This window comes from Schistocerca nitens, chromosome 3, assembly GCF_023898315.1.
Source record: "Schistocerca nitens isolate TAMUIC-IGC-003100 chromosome 3, iqSchNite1.1, whole genome shotgun sequence".
Taxonomy (NCBI): Eukaryota; Metazoa; Arthropoda; class Insecta; order Orthoptera; family Acrididae; genus Schistocerca; species Schistocerca nitens.
This window is the reverse complement of record NC_064616.1, coordinates 794,849,957-794,867,452: the sequence shown is the minus strand read 5'-3', so window position 1 is coordinate 794,867,452 and position 17,496 is coordinate 794,849,957. Positions and strand designations below refer to the sequence as shown.

Here is a 17,496-nt window from a genome sequence, read left to right as displayed (position 1 = left end):
GCTCAAGGATGCAACAGTTGGAAAAAAATTCGAAATCATAGTGCCGCACTGCCCGCTGAGCGCCTAGCGAGTTTGTGACACAACCCGCCCAACTTTGCTCAGAGCTGTGCAGTTTTCACAAGTTCTAACAAAACTTCATACAGATGTGCTGTTCTTTCAAGTCAGCTATCATAAAACTGCAAACTCATGAAAACATGACAGTGGAAATATGCTCACCAACAACTAACCAAACCACTCAGCTCAAAGACATTTCTCACACTGATATGAGCATAATGTATAGGGAGACACCAAGTGGTATTCCACTGAAATCATAGCCATTTTAGTACAACATTCAAATTGCAGGAACTTTTGGATACCTTATCATACTAACTTTAAAATCTAACACTTCTGAAAGGATTATTATAGTGTAATATGCTAGAAATAAACAAAAATCATTATGTTTTATTCTTTCAGATGGAGCTGCATATTATCTACACACTGCTGCTATTGGTAGCAGCTGCAGGAGCAGCACCTTACAGAACAGTGCCAGATAGGACTACATGCATCAAAACTTACCAGAAGATGGCAGCACTGCAAGCATCCCATAATGGCAACCAAGAAGATGACTTATTCTGGCAGCAGAATACCCAGCAATACAACTTTGATCAAACACAACAGCAAATTAGTAAAAATTTACTCATCTGTGAACAATACTATGGAAAAATCTCCAAACAGTTTCACGAAGAGTACCAGAATCATCGCCGTGGTGATATTATTCAGGAAACACAGGAACTCCACAGTTTAAACAATGAAGCACAACAAACACATGAACAAAGATTCACCAATGACGATCAGGATGAGCAACGCTATCAACAAACTAGCCAGCAGGGTTATCCCGCTCAACTAGAACAACAAAGGTTTACAGATGATGATCAGCAACTGCAACAGGTACCACAAATAAGTGAGTTACAACAGATCCAGCAGACAAATCAACAAGAGTATCTGCCTAATATAGAACAAGACGTGCAAAGCCAAAGATTTACTGACAGTGATCAATATCCACAATTAGTGCAACAGGCAGAGGATTTGGATCAACAACAGCAGTTCCAGCAAACTAGCCAGCAGGATTATCTTCCTCGACTGGAACAACAATCAGGACGACAGAGATTTCCTGATGACAGTCAGCAAGTGCAACAGGGGCTACAAACACGTAACTTCAAAGAGCTAGAAAAAATTCAACAAACAAGTCAACAAGAGTACCTACCACAGACAGAACACCAGTCACAACAGCAAAGATTCACTAACGATGATCAGCATTTGCAACTAGTGCAACAGTCAGATGACTTGGATCAGCTGCAACAGTTTCATCAAACTAACCAGCAGGATTATCTTCCTCGACTGGAACAACAATCAGGACAACAGAGATTTCCCGATGACAGTCAGCAAGTACAACAGCGGCTACAAACAGGTAACTTGCAAGATCTAGAACAAATACAGCAAACAAGTCAACAAGATTACCTACCACAGACAGAACAACAGTCACAACAACAAAGATTCACTCATGATGATCAGCATTTGCAACTGGTGCAACAATCAGATGACTTGGATCAGCTACAACAAATTCATCAGACTAGCCAGCAGGATTATCTTCCTCGACTGGAACAACAATCAGGGCGACAGAGACTTCCTGATGACAGTCAGCAAGTACAACAGGGGCTGCAAACAGGTAACTTGCAAGAGCTAGAACAAATCCAACAAACAAGTCAACAAGAGTACCTACCACAGACAGAGCAACAGACACAACAACAAAGATTCACTAACGATGATCAGCATTTGCAACTAGTGCAACAGTCAGATGACTTGGATCAGCTACAACAGTTTCATCAAACTAGGCAGCAGGATTATCTTCCTCGACTGAACCAACAATCAGGGCGACAGAGATTTCCTGATGACAGTCAGCAAGTGCAACAGGGGCTACAAACAAGTAACTTACAAGAGCTAGAACAAATCCAACAAACAAGTCAACAAGAGTACCTACCACAGACAGAACAACAGTCACAACAACAAAGATTCACTAACGATGATCAGCATTTGCAACTAGGGCAACAGTCACATGACTTGCATCAGCTGCAACAGTTTCATCAAACTAGCCAGCAGGATTATCTTTCTCGACTGGAACAACAATCAGGACAACAGAGATTTCCTGATGACAGCCAGCAAGTGCAACAGGGGCTACAAACAGGTAACTTGCAAGAGCTAGAACAAATCCAACAAACAAGTCAACAAGAGTACCTACCACAGACAGAACAACAGTCACAACAACAAAGCTTCACTAATGATGATCAGCATTCGCAACTAGTGCAACAGTCAGATGACTTGGATCAGCTACAACAGTTTCATCAAACTAGCCAGCAGGATTATCTTCCTCGACTGGAACAACAATCAGGACAACAGAGATTTCCTAAAGACAGTCAGCAAGTGCAACAGGGGCTACAAACAGGTAACTTGCAAGATCTAGAACAAATCCAACAAACAAGTCAACAAGAGTACCTACCACAGACAGAACAACAGTCACAACAACAAAGATTCACTAACGATGATCAGCATTTGCAACTGGGGCAACAGTCAGATGATTTGGATCAGCTACAACAGTTCCATCAAACTAGCCAGCAGGATTATCTTCCTCGATTGGAACAACAATCAGGGCGACAGAGATTTCCTGATGACAACCAGCAAGTGCAACAGGGGCCACAAACGGGTAACTTGCAAGAGCTAGAACAAATCCAACAAACACGTCAACAAGAGTACCTACCACAAACAGAACAACAGTCACAACAACAAAGCTTCACTAATGATGATCAGCATTTGCAACTAGTGCAACAGTCAGATGACTTGGACCAGCTGCAACAGTTTCATCAGACTAGCGAGCAGGATTATCTTCCTCGATTGGAACAACAATCAGGTCAACAGAGATTTACTGATAACAATCAGCAAGTGCAACAGGGGCCACAAACAGGTAACTTGCAAGAGCTAGAACAAATCCAACAAACAAGTCAACAAGAGTACCTACCACAGACCGATCAACAGTCACAACAACAAAGATTCACTAACAATGATCAGCATTTGCAATTAGTGCAACAGTCAGATGACTTGGATCAACTACAACAGTTTAATCAAACTAGCCATCAGGATTATCTTCCTCGACTGGAACAACAATCAGGGCAACAGAGATTTCCTGATGACAGTCAGCAAGTGCAACAGTGGCAACAAATACGTTACATGAGAGAGCTAGAAAAAGTTCAACAAACAAGTCAACAAGAGTACCAACCACAGACAGAACAACAGTCACAACAACAAAGATTCACTAACGATGATCAGCATTTGCAGCTAGGGCAACAGTCAGATGATTTGGATCAGCTACAACAGTTCCATCAAACTAGCCAGCAGGATTATCTTCCTCGACTGGAACAACAATCAGGACAACAGAGATTTCCTGATGACAGTCAGCAAGTGCAACAGGGGCCACAAACGGGTAACTTGCAAGAGCTAGAACAAATCCAGCAAACAAGTCAACAAGAGTGTCTACCACAGACAGAACAACAGTCACAACAACAAAGATTCACTCATGATGATCAGCATTTGCAACTAGTGCAACAGTCAGATGACTTGGACCAGCTACAACAGTTTCATCAGACTAGCCAGCAGGATTATCTTCCTCGACTGGAACAACAATCAGGACAACAGAGATTTACTGATAACAACCAGCAAGTGCAACAGGGGACACAAACAGGCAACTTGCAAGAGCTAGAACAAATCCAGCAAACAAGTCAACAAGAGTACCTACCACAGACAGAACAACAGTCACAACAACAAAGCTTCACTAATGATGATCAGCATTCGCAACTAGTGCAACAGTCAGATGACTTGGATCAGCTACAACAGTTTCATGAAACTAGCCAGGAGGATTATATTTCTGGATTGGAGCAACAGTCACAACAGCAGAGATTCAATGATGATGATCAGCATGGACAACAGGTTTCTCAAATAGATGATGTGCAACAGCTACAACAACTAAATAATCTGCAAAAAATCCAAGAAGAAGATGGGCTGCAACATCAAGGATTCACAAATAATCTTCAGCAGGTCCATCAGCAGCACACTGAGGACGATCTGCGTCAGGGGCACAAAAGAAGCCAACAACACTCAAGAATACAGCAACAATCAGTTCAGAGAAATAGTTATGTGCATGAATCCAATCAGGACCAACAAGTAAATGGAAGGCTGTCAGAGTTCGAAACCACACACCAGTCAGAAGCGAACAGTGATTCAAGACTTGGAAGTGGTAGAGCCAGTGAGACCAGTGAAACTGAATCAGACTCTGTATCTGATCCTGTGACTGAAGCGCCTTCCTTCTGGGAAAAACTTAGCAATAAAGCAGGATCAATATATACAAGTGTTAAGGAGAAAGGAAAGGAAGCTTTGAATTCAGTAAAAGACACAGCAAAATCTGCTTATGAGAAAGTGAAAGAGACATTTAACTGAAGAAGATATGTACTGATACACTGCATCATTATCACCACTGCCATTATTCTTATATATATACATAATTCCTCAATAACTCTCAGTGAAGAATCCCCATGGGGCTGTATTTTGTCAGCAAACAAATTAGATTTCCATTTACAACATCATTCTGCAAACTCATTCAATTCATGGACTGTCATCTTTCTCATTTTGTACATATTTTTCTTAAGATGCTTCATGTTCTTGTACATTTTTTATTTATTAATGAGTGTAACATACATAAATAACATTTTTTTAAATAAAATGAAAATAAATATAAATTTATGCTCTTTTTCCATTCAGTAGACCATTTTTGTAGTTTAGTGTTATAGTTTTCATTGGATTACTTTCAGAAACATTTTAGCATGAATAAGAACCAATTTCTGCAGATTAAATATAGTTAAGCTTATCAATTTCTGATGTTGTTAGTGAAGAATCATCTACTTTTAGATCATAAACATTCATTTAAGATGTGTGTGTGTGTGTGTGTGTGTGTGTGTGTGTGTGTGTGTGTGTGTCAGTATTGTGAGACCAATACCAATGTATTCTGTTCCAGTTTTCATATAAAACTGTAGCTTCCCTTGTACAAACAGTGAGAGATGGTTCAGTAAATCAGTGGTTGATATAACATGACATTACATCCATTAGACAATTATAGTACAATGAGAATATTTCTTCATTATGCTTCTAGTATTCTACAAACCACTTAATTCATCACACAGTATGTAAAAACCAAACACCAACAGGGGCTAGTGGCTGACGAGAGGAATAATGCCAGAAACAATGAAAAGCCATAGAAATTGTACACAGTAACACATCCAATAGCAAAAAATTTGCAAATACTGTACTTTCCTAAGCAAAACAAAAATGAGGTTTGTTTCTTGCATAAAACAAATTTGAACGGCATTTTCTTTTGCACGTATGGAAACCAAAAAGAGTTCATACATTGAAAGGAATATTGCTTAAAAACCATGTTTCCTGTGGCAAGTTACTTAGCACATCTTTGTGAGTGGAGAGCTCCTGGAATCAATGGTAATATACTAACAGCAGTACACTAGAGTACTAAGTTCCAGATATAGGCATTTTTAGTGTATTATTCGCATTTAAGCATGATCAGTTTGGTGGGAAAAAATGTGATGTGCTTATATAGTATAATATGGTATGTTCTAGCTAGGAAGGTGAGCCAGACTCAGATCTAATCCATGGGCTGACACAGTGGCCAACCTGAATGTGATTTTATGTGGTTTAACAACACTCATTTAGGCAAATGCTGGGCTGATCCTCAATTTCCTTCTCAGAAAATATGATAGACAAATATTTAAGTCATGATAAGACACCTAAAAAAATTTATACAATTCACAGACAGATGGCACAAGTTTTTTCCCTCCCTTAGGGTGCCTTGATGAGTGTAGCTTCAGGAGGGCATATGACCACAAAGTTAAATAATTAAATGAAATTTGCCACATCCTGAAGAAATGGATCACATATTAGAGGGAATAAATGAAAGGGAAAACAAGAAGAAGTAATTCATACAGGAATGAAAATTTTCTCTGTCAGTTAAAATTTATAAATGAGGAGTGCTGAACATGAATATAGCAACAGATTATCACGAATATTCTGTTTTAGTGACGAGACATTTTCTTTTTGATGACAGACCATTCGCTACCTTCTGCCTCCACAACAACAGCTGCAGGGCTGCTCAGGGTTGTAAATTCTACTCTCAGACAGCTTTTATCACACTATATAAGTGTATTGCAAAAAAAATACCATGTTATGAAATGAAACTTAACAAGTGCAATGTGATAAAAATAATGTTCACTAATGAAGGCAGACACCTTCAGATACTCTACATTTCTCTTGAAGGTGAGTTAGATACTTACATATTTCATAGATCACTATAAGACATCTAGTAATGCTGTGGGGTGAATAAGTATTCAAATTATTTGACAGAACTCATTATAATACAAAGATAGATGCAGTAGTTATGTTTTCTATACTCACTTAAAGTGTTGCAAAATATTATTTAAAACTCATCCAGGAACAGAGTTCTTGTTGAATATCACCAAATCTGAACTAACTCTGAGCACCTAGGCTGTATGTCAGCTCTGACTTTATGTTAGGGTTAATAGATGTTTCACAGAAAGGGTCATTAAATTTTTGATACCGAGCCTGCAGGCAATTTATGAAATTTCATGGTAAGGCAAGCATTGGTACTGAATTCCAATGGTTTTGAAAGAGACAAGAACCTGTACGCATTACGCATCAAAAAAAGTTGCCATCAGATGTTAAGTGATGGTTTTACAGGCTCATTCATGAGGTCAAATATTACACTGGGGCTCTAGGAACCTGTGGCCAGCATAAATCTTGCATAGCAGACAGTATCAAGTATCTTCAGATATGTAGGTGTTTTTCACACATACAGTGTGCTCTCATTGTGCAATAACTTCAAACATATATATACACACACTCCTGGAAATGGAAAAAAGAACACATTGACACCGGTGTGTCAGACCCACCATACTTGCTCCGGACACTGCGAGAGGGCTGTACAAGCAATGATCACACGCACGGCACAGCGGACACACCAGGAACCGCGGTGTTGGCCGTCGAATGGCGCTAGCTGCGCAGCATTTGTGCACCGCCGCCGTCAGTGTCAGCCAGTTTGCCGTGGCATACGGAGCTCCATCGCAGTCTTTAACACTGGTAGCATGCCGCGACAGCGTGGACGTGAACCGTATGTGCAGTTGACGGACTTTGAGCGAGGGCGTATAGTGGGCATGCGGGAGGCTGGGTGGACGTACCGCCGAATTGCTCAACACGTGGGGCGTGAGGTCTCCACAGTACATCGATGTTGTCGCCAGTGGTCGGCGGAAGGTGCACGTGCCCGTCGACCTGGGACCGGACCGCAGCGACGCACGGATGCACGCCAAGACCGTAGGATCCTACGCAGTGCCGTAGGGGACCGCACCGCCACTTCCCAGCAAATTAGGGACACTGTTGCTCCTGGGGTATCGGCGAGGACCATTCGCAACCGTCTCCATGAAGCTGGGCTACGGTCCCGCACACCGTTAGGCCGTCTTCCGCTCACGCCTCAACATCGTGCAGCCCGCCTCCAGTGGTGTCGCGACAGGCGTGAATGGAGGGACGAATGGAGATGTGTCGTCTTCAGCGATGAGAGTCGCTTCTGCCTTGGTGCCAATGATGGTCGTATGCGTGTTTGGCGCCGTGCAGGTGAGCGCCACAATCAGGACTGCATACGACCGAGGCACACAGGGCCAACACCCGGCATCATGGTGTGGGGAGCGATCTCCTACACTGGCCGTACACCACTGGTGATCGTCGAGGGCACACTGAATAGTGCACGGTACATCCAAACCGTCATCGAACCCATCGTTCTACCATTCCTAGACCGGCAAGGGAACTTGCTGTTCCAACAGGACAATGCACGTCCGCATGTATCCCGTGCCACCCAACGTGCTCTAGAAGGTGTAAGTCAACTACCCTGGCCAGCAAGATCTCTGGATCTGTCCCCCATTGAGCATGTTTGGGACTGGATGAAGCGTCGTCTCACGCGGTCTGCACGTCCAGCACGAACGCTGGTCCAACTGAGGCGCCAGGTGGAAATGGCATGGCAAGCCGTTCCACAGGACTACATCCAGCATCTCTACGATCGTCTCCATGGGAGAATAGCAGCCTGCATTGCTGCGAAAGGTGGATATACACTGTACTAGTGCCGACATTGTGCATGCTCTGTTGCCTGTGTCTATGTGCCTGTGGTTCTGTCAGTGTGATCATGTGATGTATCTGACCCCAGGAATGTGTCAATAAAGTTTCCCCTTCCTGGGACAATGAATTCACGGTGTTCTTATTTCAATTTCCAGGAGTGTGTGTATATATATATATATATATATATATATATATATATATATATATATATATATATATATATATATATATATAAAATCAAGTGTGAATTTACAAAGCTAAATGTCTATCAATAAAGAAAAGCCTTTAAATTATAAAACTTCTTTCCATTTACAACATCATTCTGCAAACTCATTCAATTCATGGACTGTCATCTTTCTCATTTTGTACATATTTTTCTCAAGATGCTTCATGTTCTTGTACATTTTTTCTTTGCCAATGAAAGAATTTATTTTTGCGTTTTTTTTATCAAATAATTTATCTCAACATGTTTTCTGAGAAAAGAAAGAAATTTTGAAAATGGTTTTTGAAAAATATAATGTTTTTATTTGACACCATTGTGTTGCTACAGGTACATATAATTAACGAATGTGGTCAACTGCTTCCTGGTACAGAAATAATTAGTACACTAATCAAGTGACAACATTTATTGCAACAAATTATTTATTATGAAATTTAACAAAACAATTTTTATTTTTGTTCAAACAAAGTGTTACTTTAATTTGCATCTTTGCTCCCTCACTTCAATGTAATGTGGCGAATGAGAAAACCCGTCATATCTAGCATCCGTAAGTGGCATCACCTCTCTCAGGGATGTTTTTACCGCATCCAATGTGGGTTCTTCATCTTCAAACTCATCCTCAGTCAATCACTGATGCCCCCTTTTCCTCAAAGTGGAGCTGATTTCCTTCTCCTTTAGAATTAAAACTTCAGCTACCTGGTTTCTGAACTTCAGTAGATGTCTTTTTCCTTTGGCATCCAGATCACTCAGGTATTGTAGCCATGAGTGGAATATGGAGAGATGAACCATGTGGAAAATTACTTTTACAGGCCACTTCTTAGTTTTCATGCATATTCTGTACAGATATCAAAAACTCGGATTTCAGTGGGCTCTTTTGTAACCAGTTAGTTCTGATGGTCCAAATGAAAAATTTCTTATTTTTCAACATTTCTCGCACAAGTGACACAGCTGTAAAATAATTATTGAAATATAGTTTGGAACCACAGCCTTGTGGAATGTGTTTGCTCAATCGCATCACAATGGAATCTCCAAGGCTCAGGTGCTTGTGTTCACTTCAAATTTCTGTACTTTTGCCCTGATATATTTCAAAATCATATACAATTCTGGAAACTCCACAACAAGCAAAATTTTTTAGACCAACAGGGTTTGGTGTACCACAAACAAATTGCTTCATTCCAGTCCTTCCTTTGAAAGGGATCATTTGCTCGTCAGTTCTTTGCTTTTCTTCTTGTTTCAGACTGAGATAAGGTTCCCTGATTCTATTTAGCAGTGGTCTCATCTTTCAAAGTTTGTCTTCCGGAGAGCCGCCTCCCATGTTGTCGACTAAATGAAGATGATTCCTCAGTTTGAATATTCTATTTACAGAAAATGTGTCTGCAATTAAAGGTATTCTTGTGTGGGGCTCCCAATACATATGTAGTCTGGGAAATCCTAATTACCCATCAAAATATGTACTCCAATGTTTTCATATTTCACAGCTGGTACATTTCATTGGTACTCAATTTTTCAGCACTGAATACAAATTTGATTGCTCCAAAAGTCATTCCAGAAAATCATTAGTGAAGTATTCTGAAAAATATTCAGTGGGCCTTCTTGCTTCTTCATCAGCTTTAATATCTGGACCACTGAAAGTAGTGTCAAGGCATGTGAAAGACATTTTTTTCCATTTGAAATTACCTTGTAGCTGTTCATTTGCTGCTAGTGTCTTGAAACTTCTTTTTCAGGTTCTAGAGTGTCTCTTTCATGTTGTAGGGTCTGGTACTCCCATTGTGCTTCTTCATTTCTTGTATCTCCAACAGTTTCAGGTCCAGACTCTTCACTGTCTGAGAGCTCTGAAAGCCCACTGTCATTGAGCTCTAGTAGAATCTGCTCAATTTCCTTGTCGGAAAGTTTCACCATATCAGAACTTGAAAAATTAAAATATTTACTGAAATGACTCATGTGATGTGTGAAAATAATCAGAATATTCATTAAATATTAAGAATGATTAGCTTTCAAAATTATTTCAACTGAACATCAAAAATATTACCTACAACAACGAGAATGTCCATGCAACATGAACGCATGTTGTCGTAGTGGTGTCAAATTACAACAATCAGATTTGAAAAGATGTCATTAACAATGTAACAAAAACATTCACCATAATTACACACACACACACACAAGAACCTTACCTTTAAGAATCTTGTAACAGATTTTTCTTTTATAAATCTTCGACAGGCTCAAAACAGAAAGGAAAAAAAATGTGAAGCATGTTCCACACACTACAGCACACATAACACAGCATGACAAACATTCAACTGTTGACTTCCCTATTAAAAGGAGACAAAACTTCTCCATGTGGCACACACCTGTACTAGACTGTTGACATCCACCATTAGTGTGACAAAACACAGACATTTTGTGTTTCCACTTTTCAGTCAGTGAAACTTAATGGCTTGATGGTGTCAACTGTCAACACGATGAACAAAAGGGATAAAAGAAGCAATCAAGTTAAAATTTTCTGACAATACCCTCAATAAAGATGGCAGCCTGTAGCTAAGCACAGCTTTGAACCTGGCCATTGGAAAGTTCAAGCAGGCATGACAAGCACAAAATGAAAATATTACCACATATGGTGCAGGAGTGAGCACCAGAGATGTCGAGGAAGACAGCATGGCTATATAAGGACAGCAATAGCAATCATTCAACAGTCACCACTTGACAATGGCTGAGGAGAACTCTCATGGATTTTAAACCAGTGGATGCGACTGGAAGCCCGAGAAAATTTTATCAGTATACATCACCGCAAAACTATGCATTCATATATTATGTACATCTACAGGGAGGAAACATGGTGCAGTATCATATGCATGGGGAAGCTGCATGTTAAGAAGAGAAGGCTAATTTAGTAAGCTCTCTAGCCTTTTTATTATGCTGCTGTGATTCCACATTTTGCCACCATGAGCCACCATATTAACACTGCGAGGCCAGGAGAATATTTCATTGTGCCAGCTTTGTCCTGCTGTGATAGAGGACACATCATGCTAGAAAGCAGTTGGATACAAACAGCCATGAACTAATGGCCATCCACTGCAGCTTACAGGGATGCTCTCAGCTTTGGATTGGGACTTGATTGATGCAGCCACAGTAGCACAACAGATGTCATCGCAGAGGAAAACCACAGAAAGGCAGAAAGAGAAATTCAATCAGGTTTCACAGGAACAACCTGGAGCAGAAGGTAAAAGAACAGAATGTGCCATTATAAACATGATAACGAGGGACGTCAATGCGGGTGCCATGTTGGCTCCCGAGAAGGGACTTAACTTCACACCATCTCCAGGAAGCATCCCTTTCATTGACATCATAAGTGGTGTGGAGCAAGTGGTTCGTAAGCTTCCCAGTGAAGCTGCAGAATAAATCCATCACAAAATGAGCCACATACTTTCAAAATCCAAGCCACCAAACTCAAACTTGACAAGAGCTGAGCATAATGGTGTTCATGAGCTTTGCAACAGTCCTCTCATTGTAGTTTTACCAGCAGACATGGGCAATGCAGCCATCATTATGGAATGATCTGACTATGACACAAAGATCTGGTTGATGCTGGAGGAGGAGACGTAACAAAAATTTTCAAGGGATCCAACATGTAGAATAATGAGGAAGACATTGAAGCTTCTAAGGCAGTCTTCACTGGAAGAGAATGTCATTGTAAAGCTCATCCCTCAGGCACCTCATCCACATACTTTGTAAGGCCTTGCCAAGGTTCATAAGGAGGATTGTAAGCACCATCATAAGCACCATTGGATCATCAACATACAGACTAGTTAAACATCTGACCAGCATACTTACTCCACATGTTGATCATTGTGAGCACCACATCAAGAATACGACTGACTTCATCAGTTGAATTAAATGCTTGTGTTTTGGAGAAGGACACATGATGGTTAGCTTTGATGTGGTCTCATTGTTCACACAGGTTCCCATGATAGATTCTTTAGATTTGCTCTCCCAATTATTTGATGACACTGTTGCATATTTACTTAAGCACACTCTGACATCATCGTAATTTTTTTTTTATGATGGAAATTATTTTAACCAGACGGACGGCATCACAATGGGAAGCCCATTAGCTCCAGTAACAGCCAACCGCTTTGTGGAGTACTTCGAGAACATTGCCCTGGACACGGTTCCTACAAAGCCATGTTGCTTTTATGATTACATCATTGACAAATTAGTTTTTTGGTCTCATGGGCATGAAAAGTTGGGAGAATTTTTCAACCACATCAACAGCATCCATGATAACATCACATTCACAATGGAAGTAGAGACAGATGGTGCCTTGTCTTTTTTAGACGTCCTCACCCACAGGAAAGAAAATGCAACTCTCTACCACAGTGTTTATTGGAAACCTACCCACACAGACCAATATCTGCATGCTACCAGCTATCACCACCCTTTGCAGAAAAGTTCTGTTCTGAGGATAATGGTGCATTGAGCGGAAGCCGTTTCAGATGCTGTAAGCCTTTTAAAGGAACTGAGGCACTTACAGAAAGTCTTCAAAGAAAACGGTTACAGCAACCATCAGCCACAAGCCATTTTGCCAAAGAAACATAAGCACAAGACCTATGAGGAGGGCATGAAGAAGCTTGTGTTCTCGTCAGTCTGTGGCTCAATGACAGGTAAGATTAGCCTGCTTCTAAAGAAGCATATAATCAATATGGTTTTTAGGGCAGCAGCTAAAATTCGACTGATAATGAGGCCTGTTAAACACGATCTTGGACTCAGAATGCCAAGAGTATATAAAATACTGTGTGGTTGTGGACAGTTCTATATCAGATATTCTGTACATACTATTGAACAGCACTGTGTGGAACACAGGAGATGTTTTTTGCCTACAGTATCCTGAGAAATCAGTGGTGGCGGAACATACTTTAGAAAATCGATACCGTATTGCATATGCCAAGACATCTGTAATTGTGCCATCTACTAGTTTTGGGACAGTGTTATAAAAGAAGTGATCAAGTTAAAAATTTCTGAAAACACCCTCAATAAAGATGGCAGCCTGCAGCTAAACACAGCTTGGAACCTGGCCGTCAGAAAGTTGAAGCAGGCACGGCAAGTGCACAATGAAAAAATTACCATATATGGCGCTGTAGCGAGCACCAGTGACTTCACTGAAGGCAGTGTGGCTATATAAGGAAGGCAGCAGCAATCATTAGACAGTCACCACTTGGCAATTGCTGAAACCACTGGATGCCTTTGGAAACCTGAGAAAATTTTACCAGTTTTTTACTCATTTTAGGGTGTTTTTCTTTGAAAATTTCAAGAATCCTCAGAAAACACAATATTAAAAGCCCTTCTCAGATCTTTTAAAGATAATTTGGGATAGAGGAAGCCTGGGGGTATATAAAATTCCTTGTCATTGCAGAAAGGCTTATAGTGGACAGATTATTCATACAGTTTATGGCTGATGCGTGAGGAATGTCGACGTCACAGACAATGCTCTAGAATGAAAAATCTGCTATCGCTGAACATTGTCTCAACGAAGGGCATAATGTCATTTAAAGAGACACAAATTATAGCTCCAGCTTCCCGTTACTGGGATTGTGTTCTTAAGGAATCCATCAGAATAAGATTATCCGATGACATTACTAATAGAGATAAGTGTTTTCCACAACCAAGGTATGTCATCCTGTTATATCAGATATAAATCATCAATAGTCTGGTTGTTGACCAGCTGCCTCTTAATTTCTGATTCCTCGCTTTTTTTAGCTTTTACTGCTGTTGACGCTGCAATTCTTCACTTTGCAGAGCACAGCCCTTTCAGTTCTCATGCATGCCCAGTGGCCTGCTTCCAGGGTGTAAAGGAGCCACTGTGTCTGATGTTAACTTAGTTATGGCATGATTGTGCACCTGAAGATGGCAGCCAGTTGGACCATCAAAATATCATGTTGTCTGGACAATGAAATCCAGCTGCATACCCTTGAAGAGCACCAACATGCATTACACTGGAAAAATCTACATAATCACAGTTAATGCCCTTCTTTCATAATATGTGGAAACTGATGACTTGTTTCTTTATTTATATACTTGTTCCATAGATCTGTACATGTGAGCAAGTCACTCAGATGTGGAACGTGTCAATGTACATAATAAAATACATAGAATAAAGACATTGTTATAGTATTAATAACAGTGCACAAAAGTCATACTTATTAGCTTAAAAACTAGTCAACATAAATGTGAAGATAGCAGTTTCATATTAGGGCATTATTGCATTTATTTTAACCTTGAACAGTAATCAAAATTTCCCACTTTGGGTTTAAAAGTGAACCAAAAATGGAAATGAGAAAAACAGGAATTTTTACATTAGGGCATTATTACATTAGTTTAACAGTAAACAGTGTCAAAAAATTTAAAAACATCTTTCCAATCTGGGTTTTACTTATTTCTCTGAAAGAATTCCTCTAGTGAATAAAGTGAGGTCTCAAGTAAATAATTTTTCAAGCTACGTTTAAATACTGATGTACTACTCCTTATACTTTTGATGCTGTTGGGTAGGGAATTGAAAATTTTCGTTCCAGCGTACTTTACCCCTTTCTGAATAAGTGTCAAGTTCTTTAACTCACAGTGGAAATCCTCTTTTCTTCTGGTGTTATGTTCATGATGTAGGCAATTCGTTTCATACAGAGTGGGGTTATTTATTATGAAGCACATCAGTGAATATATGTACTGAGATGTTGCTGTCAGTATTTCAAGTCGTTTAAAAAGATTTCGACATGAGGTTCGTGGGGGTACACCACAAATGATTCTTATTGCTCTTTTTTGTGCTGTGAGGATTTTCTTTGCGGCAGGTGTATTGCCCCAGAAGATGATGCCATAACACATGACTGAATGAAAATAGCCAAAGTAAGCTGACTTTGAGATGGTAATGTCATTGAAGCGTGACAAAATTCGTAAAGCAAATGTTGCCGACGTCAGCCGTTTTAGTGTTTGTAGAACGTGATGTTCCAAGTTCAGCCTACTGTCCACGTATATGCCTAGGAATTTTGATAAGTACACTTGCTTTATCATCTGATCATTCTGTGTGATAACTATTTCTTTTGGGTTTTTGTGGGTTGTCTGGAGCTGGATAAAATTGGTTTTTTTCAGGTTTATTGAAAGGGAGTTAATACTAAACCAACCCAGAACTTCTTTAAGGATATCATTGACCTCGGATTCTAATTCAGTATTTGACACATTATCCACCACAATGCTCGTATCATCAGCGAACATTGTAAATTTACACTGCTTATTGATGGATAAAGGCAGGTCACTAACATATATGAGGAACAGCAAGGGCCCAAGCACTGATCCCTGTGGCACTCCATGCTGCACAATTCCCCACTCAGAGTCCATTATATATTGTGATACACTATCTGAAACATCTAGATTAATCTTCTGCTTCCTATTTTCGAGGTACGATTTTAACCAGTTCCCTACAGGTCCTGTAATTCCATAATGACAGGCCTTCTTGAAGAGTATCTGGTGATCTTCACAGTCGAACGCCTTTGATAGGTCGCATAAGACACCAATTGGCAGCCTCTTGCTGTTTATAGACTCTAGAACATCATTTGTGAATGAGAAAATTGCATTATCTATTGAAACACCCTTTTGAAAACCAAACTGCTGACTGTTAATGATGTTCAGGTCACCAAGGTGTGCCACAATCCTGTTGTACAGAGCTTTTTCTAGGACTTTTGAAAATGTTGTTAATAGAGAGATAGGGTGATAGTTTGACACATTTGTAGCATCCCCTGCTTTGTACAGGGGCCTGACAACAGAGTATTTCATTCTGTCTGGAAACACTCCTTGTTGCATGGATGTGTTGCAGATGTGAGACAAAACTTCGGTCACTTCACTACAGCAAGCCTTCAACAGCTTGCTTGAAATATCGTTGATACCAACAGAATGTTTATTTTTCAAAGACTGTATGATTTTTTTGATTTCATTGGCAGTAATGGGAAGCACACTTATTTGACTGAAAGGTTCTGGAAAATTATTTTTCATTATACAGGCAGCTTTATCTACAGAACCATGGTAACCTATCTGTGTTGGGACAGTTAAAAAATGTTGGTTAAAGATTTCAACAATTTCCTCACTATTAGTTATCTCTGAGTTGTGAACAGTTAAAACAATATTTTTGTCTTTGGTGTAGTTTACAGTCCCTGTTTCTCTCTTTATCACATTCCAGATTGTTTTAATTTTATTTTCAGAATTAGTAATTTCAGATGCTATACACATACTTTTAGAGTTTTTAATTACTTTGGCAAGAATTTTACAGTAGAGTTTACAATGTTTTAGCTGAGCAGGGTTGTTAGAAGTCTTTGATGCTATGTAGAGTTGTCTTTTTCTCTGACAGGAAGCTATGATGCCTTTAGTGAGCCATGGTTTTTTTGCAGACCTAGCAGGTTGGACTCTGTATGACTTTTTTGGAAATACACTTTCAAAGGTACCTGCTATCTCATTTGTGAATAAATTGTATTTTGAATTAGCAGTTTCTGCTAGATAAACAGGTGTCCAGTCAGTATGCTGAAGACATGATCTGAACGTTTGAATAGCTTCCTCACTTATTTTCCTTACTGTTTTCCATCTAAGTGAGGTGTCACTCAGAGGAATTCCCAAGTTGTGGAAAGTAACTCGTTGTCCGTCATGGTCAGACAGACCATTTATAACCATTTCAATATTAATATGGTTGACTTTACTCTGATCAACAAAAACGTTATCAATGAGAGTACTGGAAGAGGTTGTGGTTCTGGTGGGCGAGCTAACCACTGGAACAAGGTTGTACGTGCACATGAGATTTTCAAACTCCACCTTGCAGGGAGAATTAACCAAGAAATCTACGTTAAAATCCCCAAAAACTACCATGCCCCTATTTTTTCTACTTAAGTACAACAAAAGAGTATCTAATTGTTTAACAAACACTTTAAAATTACCAGATGGTGCCCTGTAAACTGCCACAACTGTTAATCTGGAGACAGTGTCTG

General features: G+C 39.9%; 1 protein-coding gene across 2 annotated transcripts in view; it reads left to right on the top strand.

Moving 5' to 3' along the window:
- LOC126248815 (putative uncharacterized protein DDB_G0271606) overlaps positions 1-4,824 on the top strand; it is a 30,039-nt gene extending 25,215 nt beyond the window's left edge. Inside the window, exons 2-3 of one of the 2 annotated variants that reach the window (XM_049950224.1) lie at positions 454-3,045; positions 3,820-4,824. In XM_049950224.1, the coding sequence (XP_049806181.1) occupies positions 454-3,045; positions 3,820-4,521 (3,294 nt within the window). In that variant the 3' untranslated portion in view covers positions 4,522-4,824. Of the gene's footprint in view, positions 1-453 lie in introns of both variants that reach the window. The other variant, XM_049950223.1, reaches the window with a different exon arrangement.
- Positions 4,825-17,496: the final 12,672 nt, after the last annotated feature.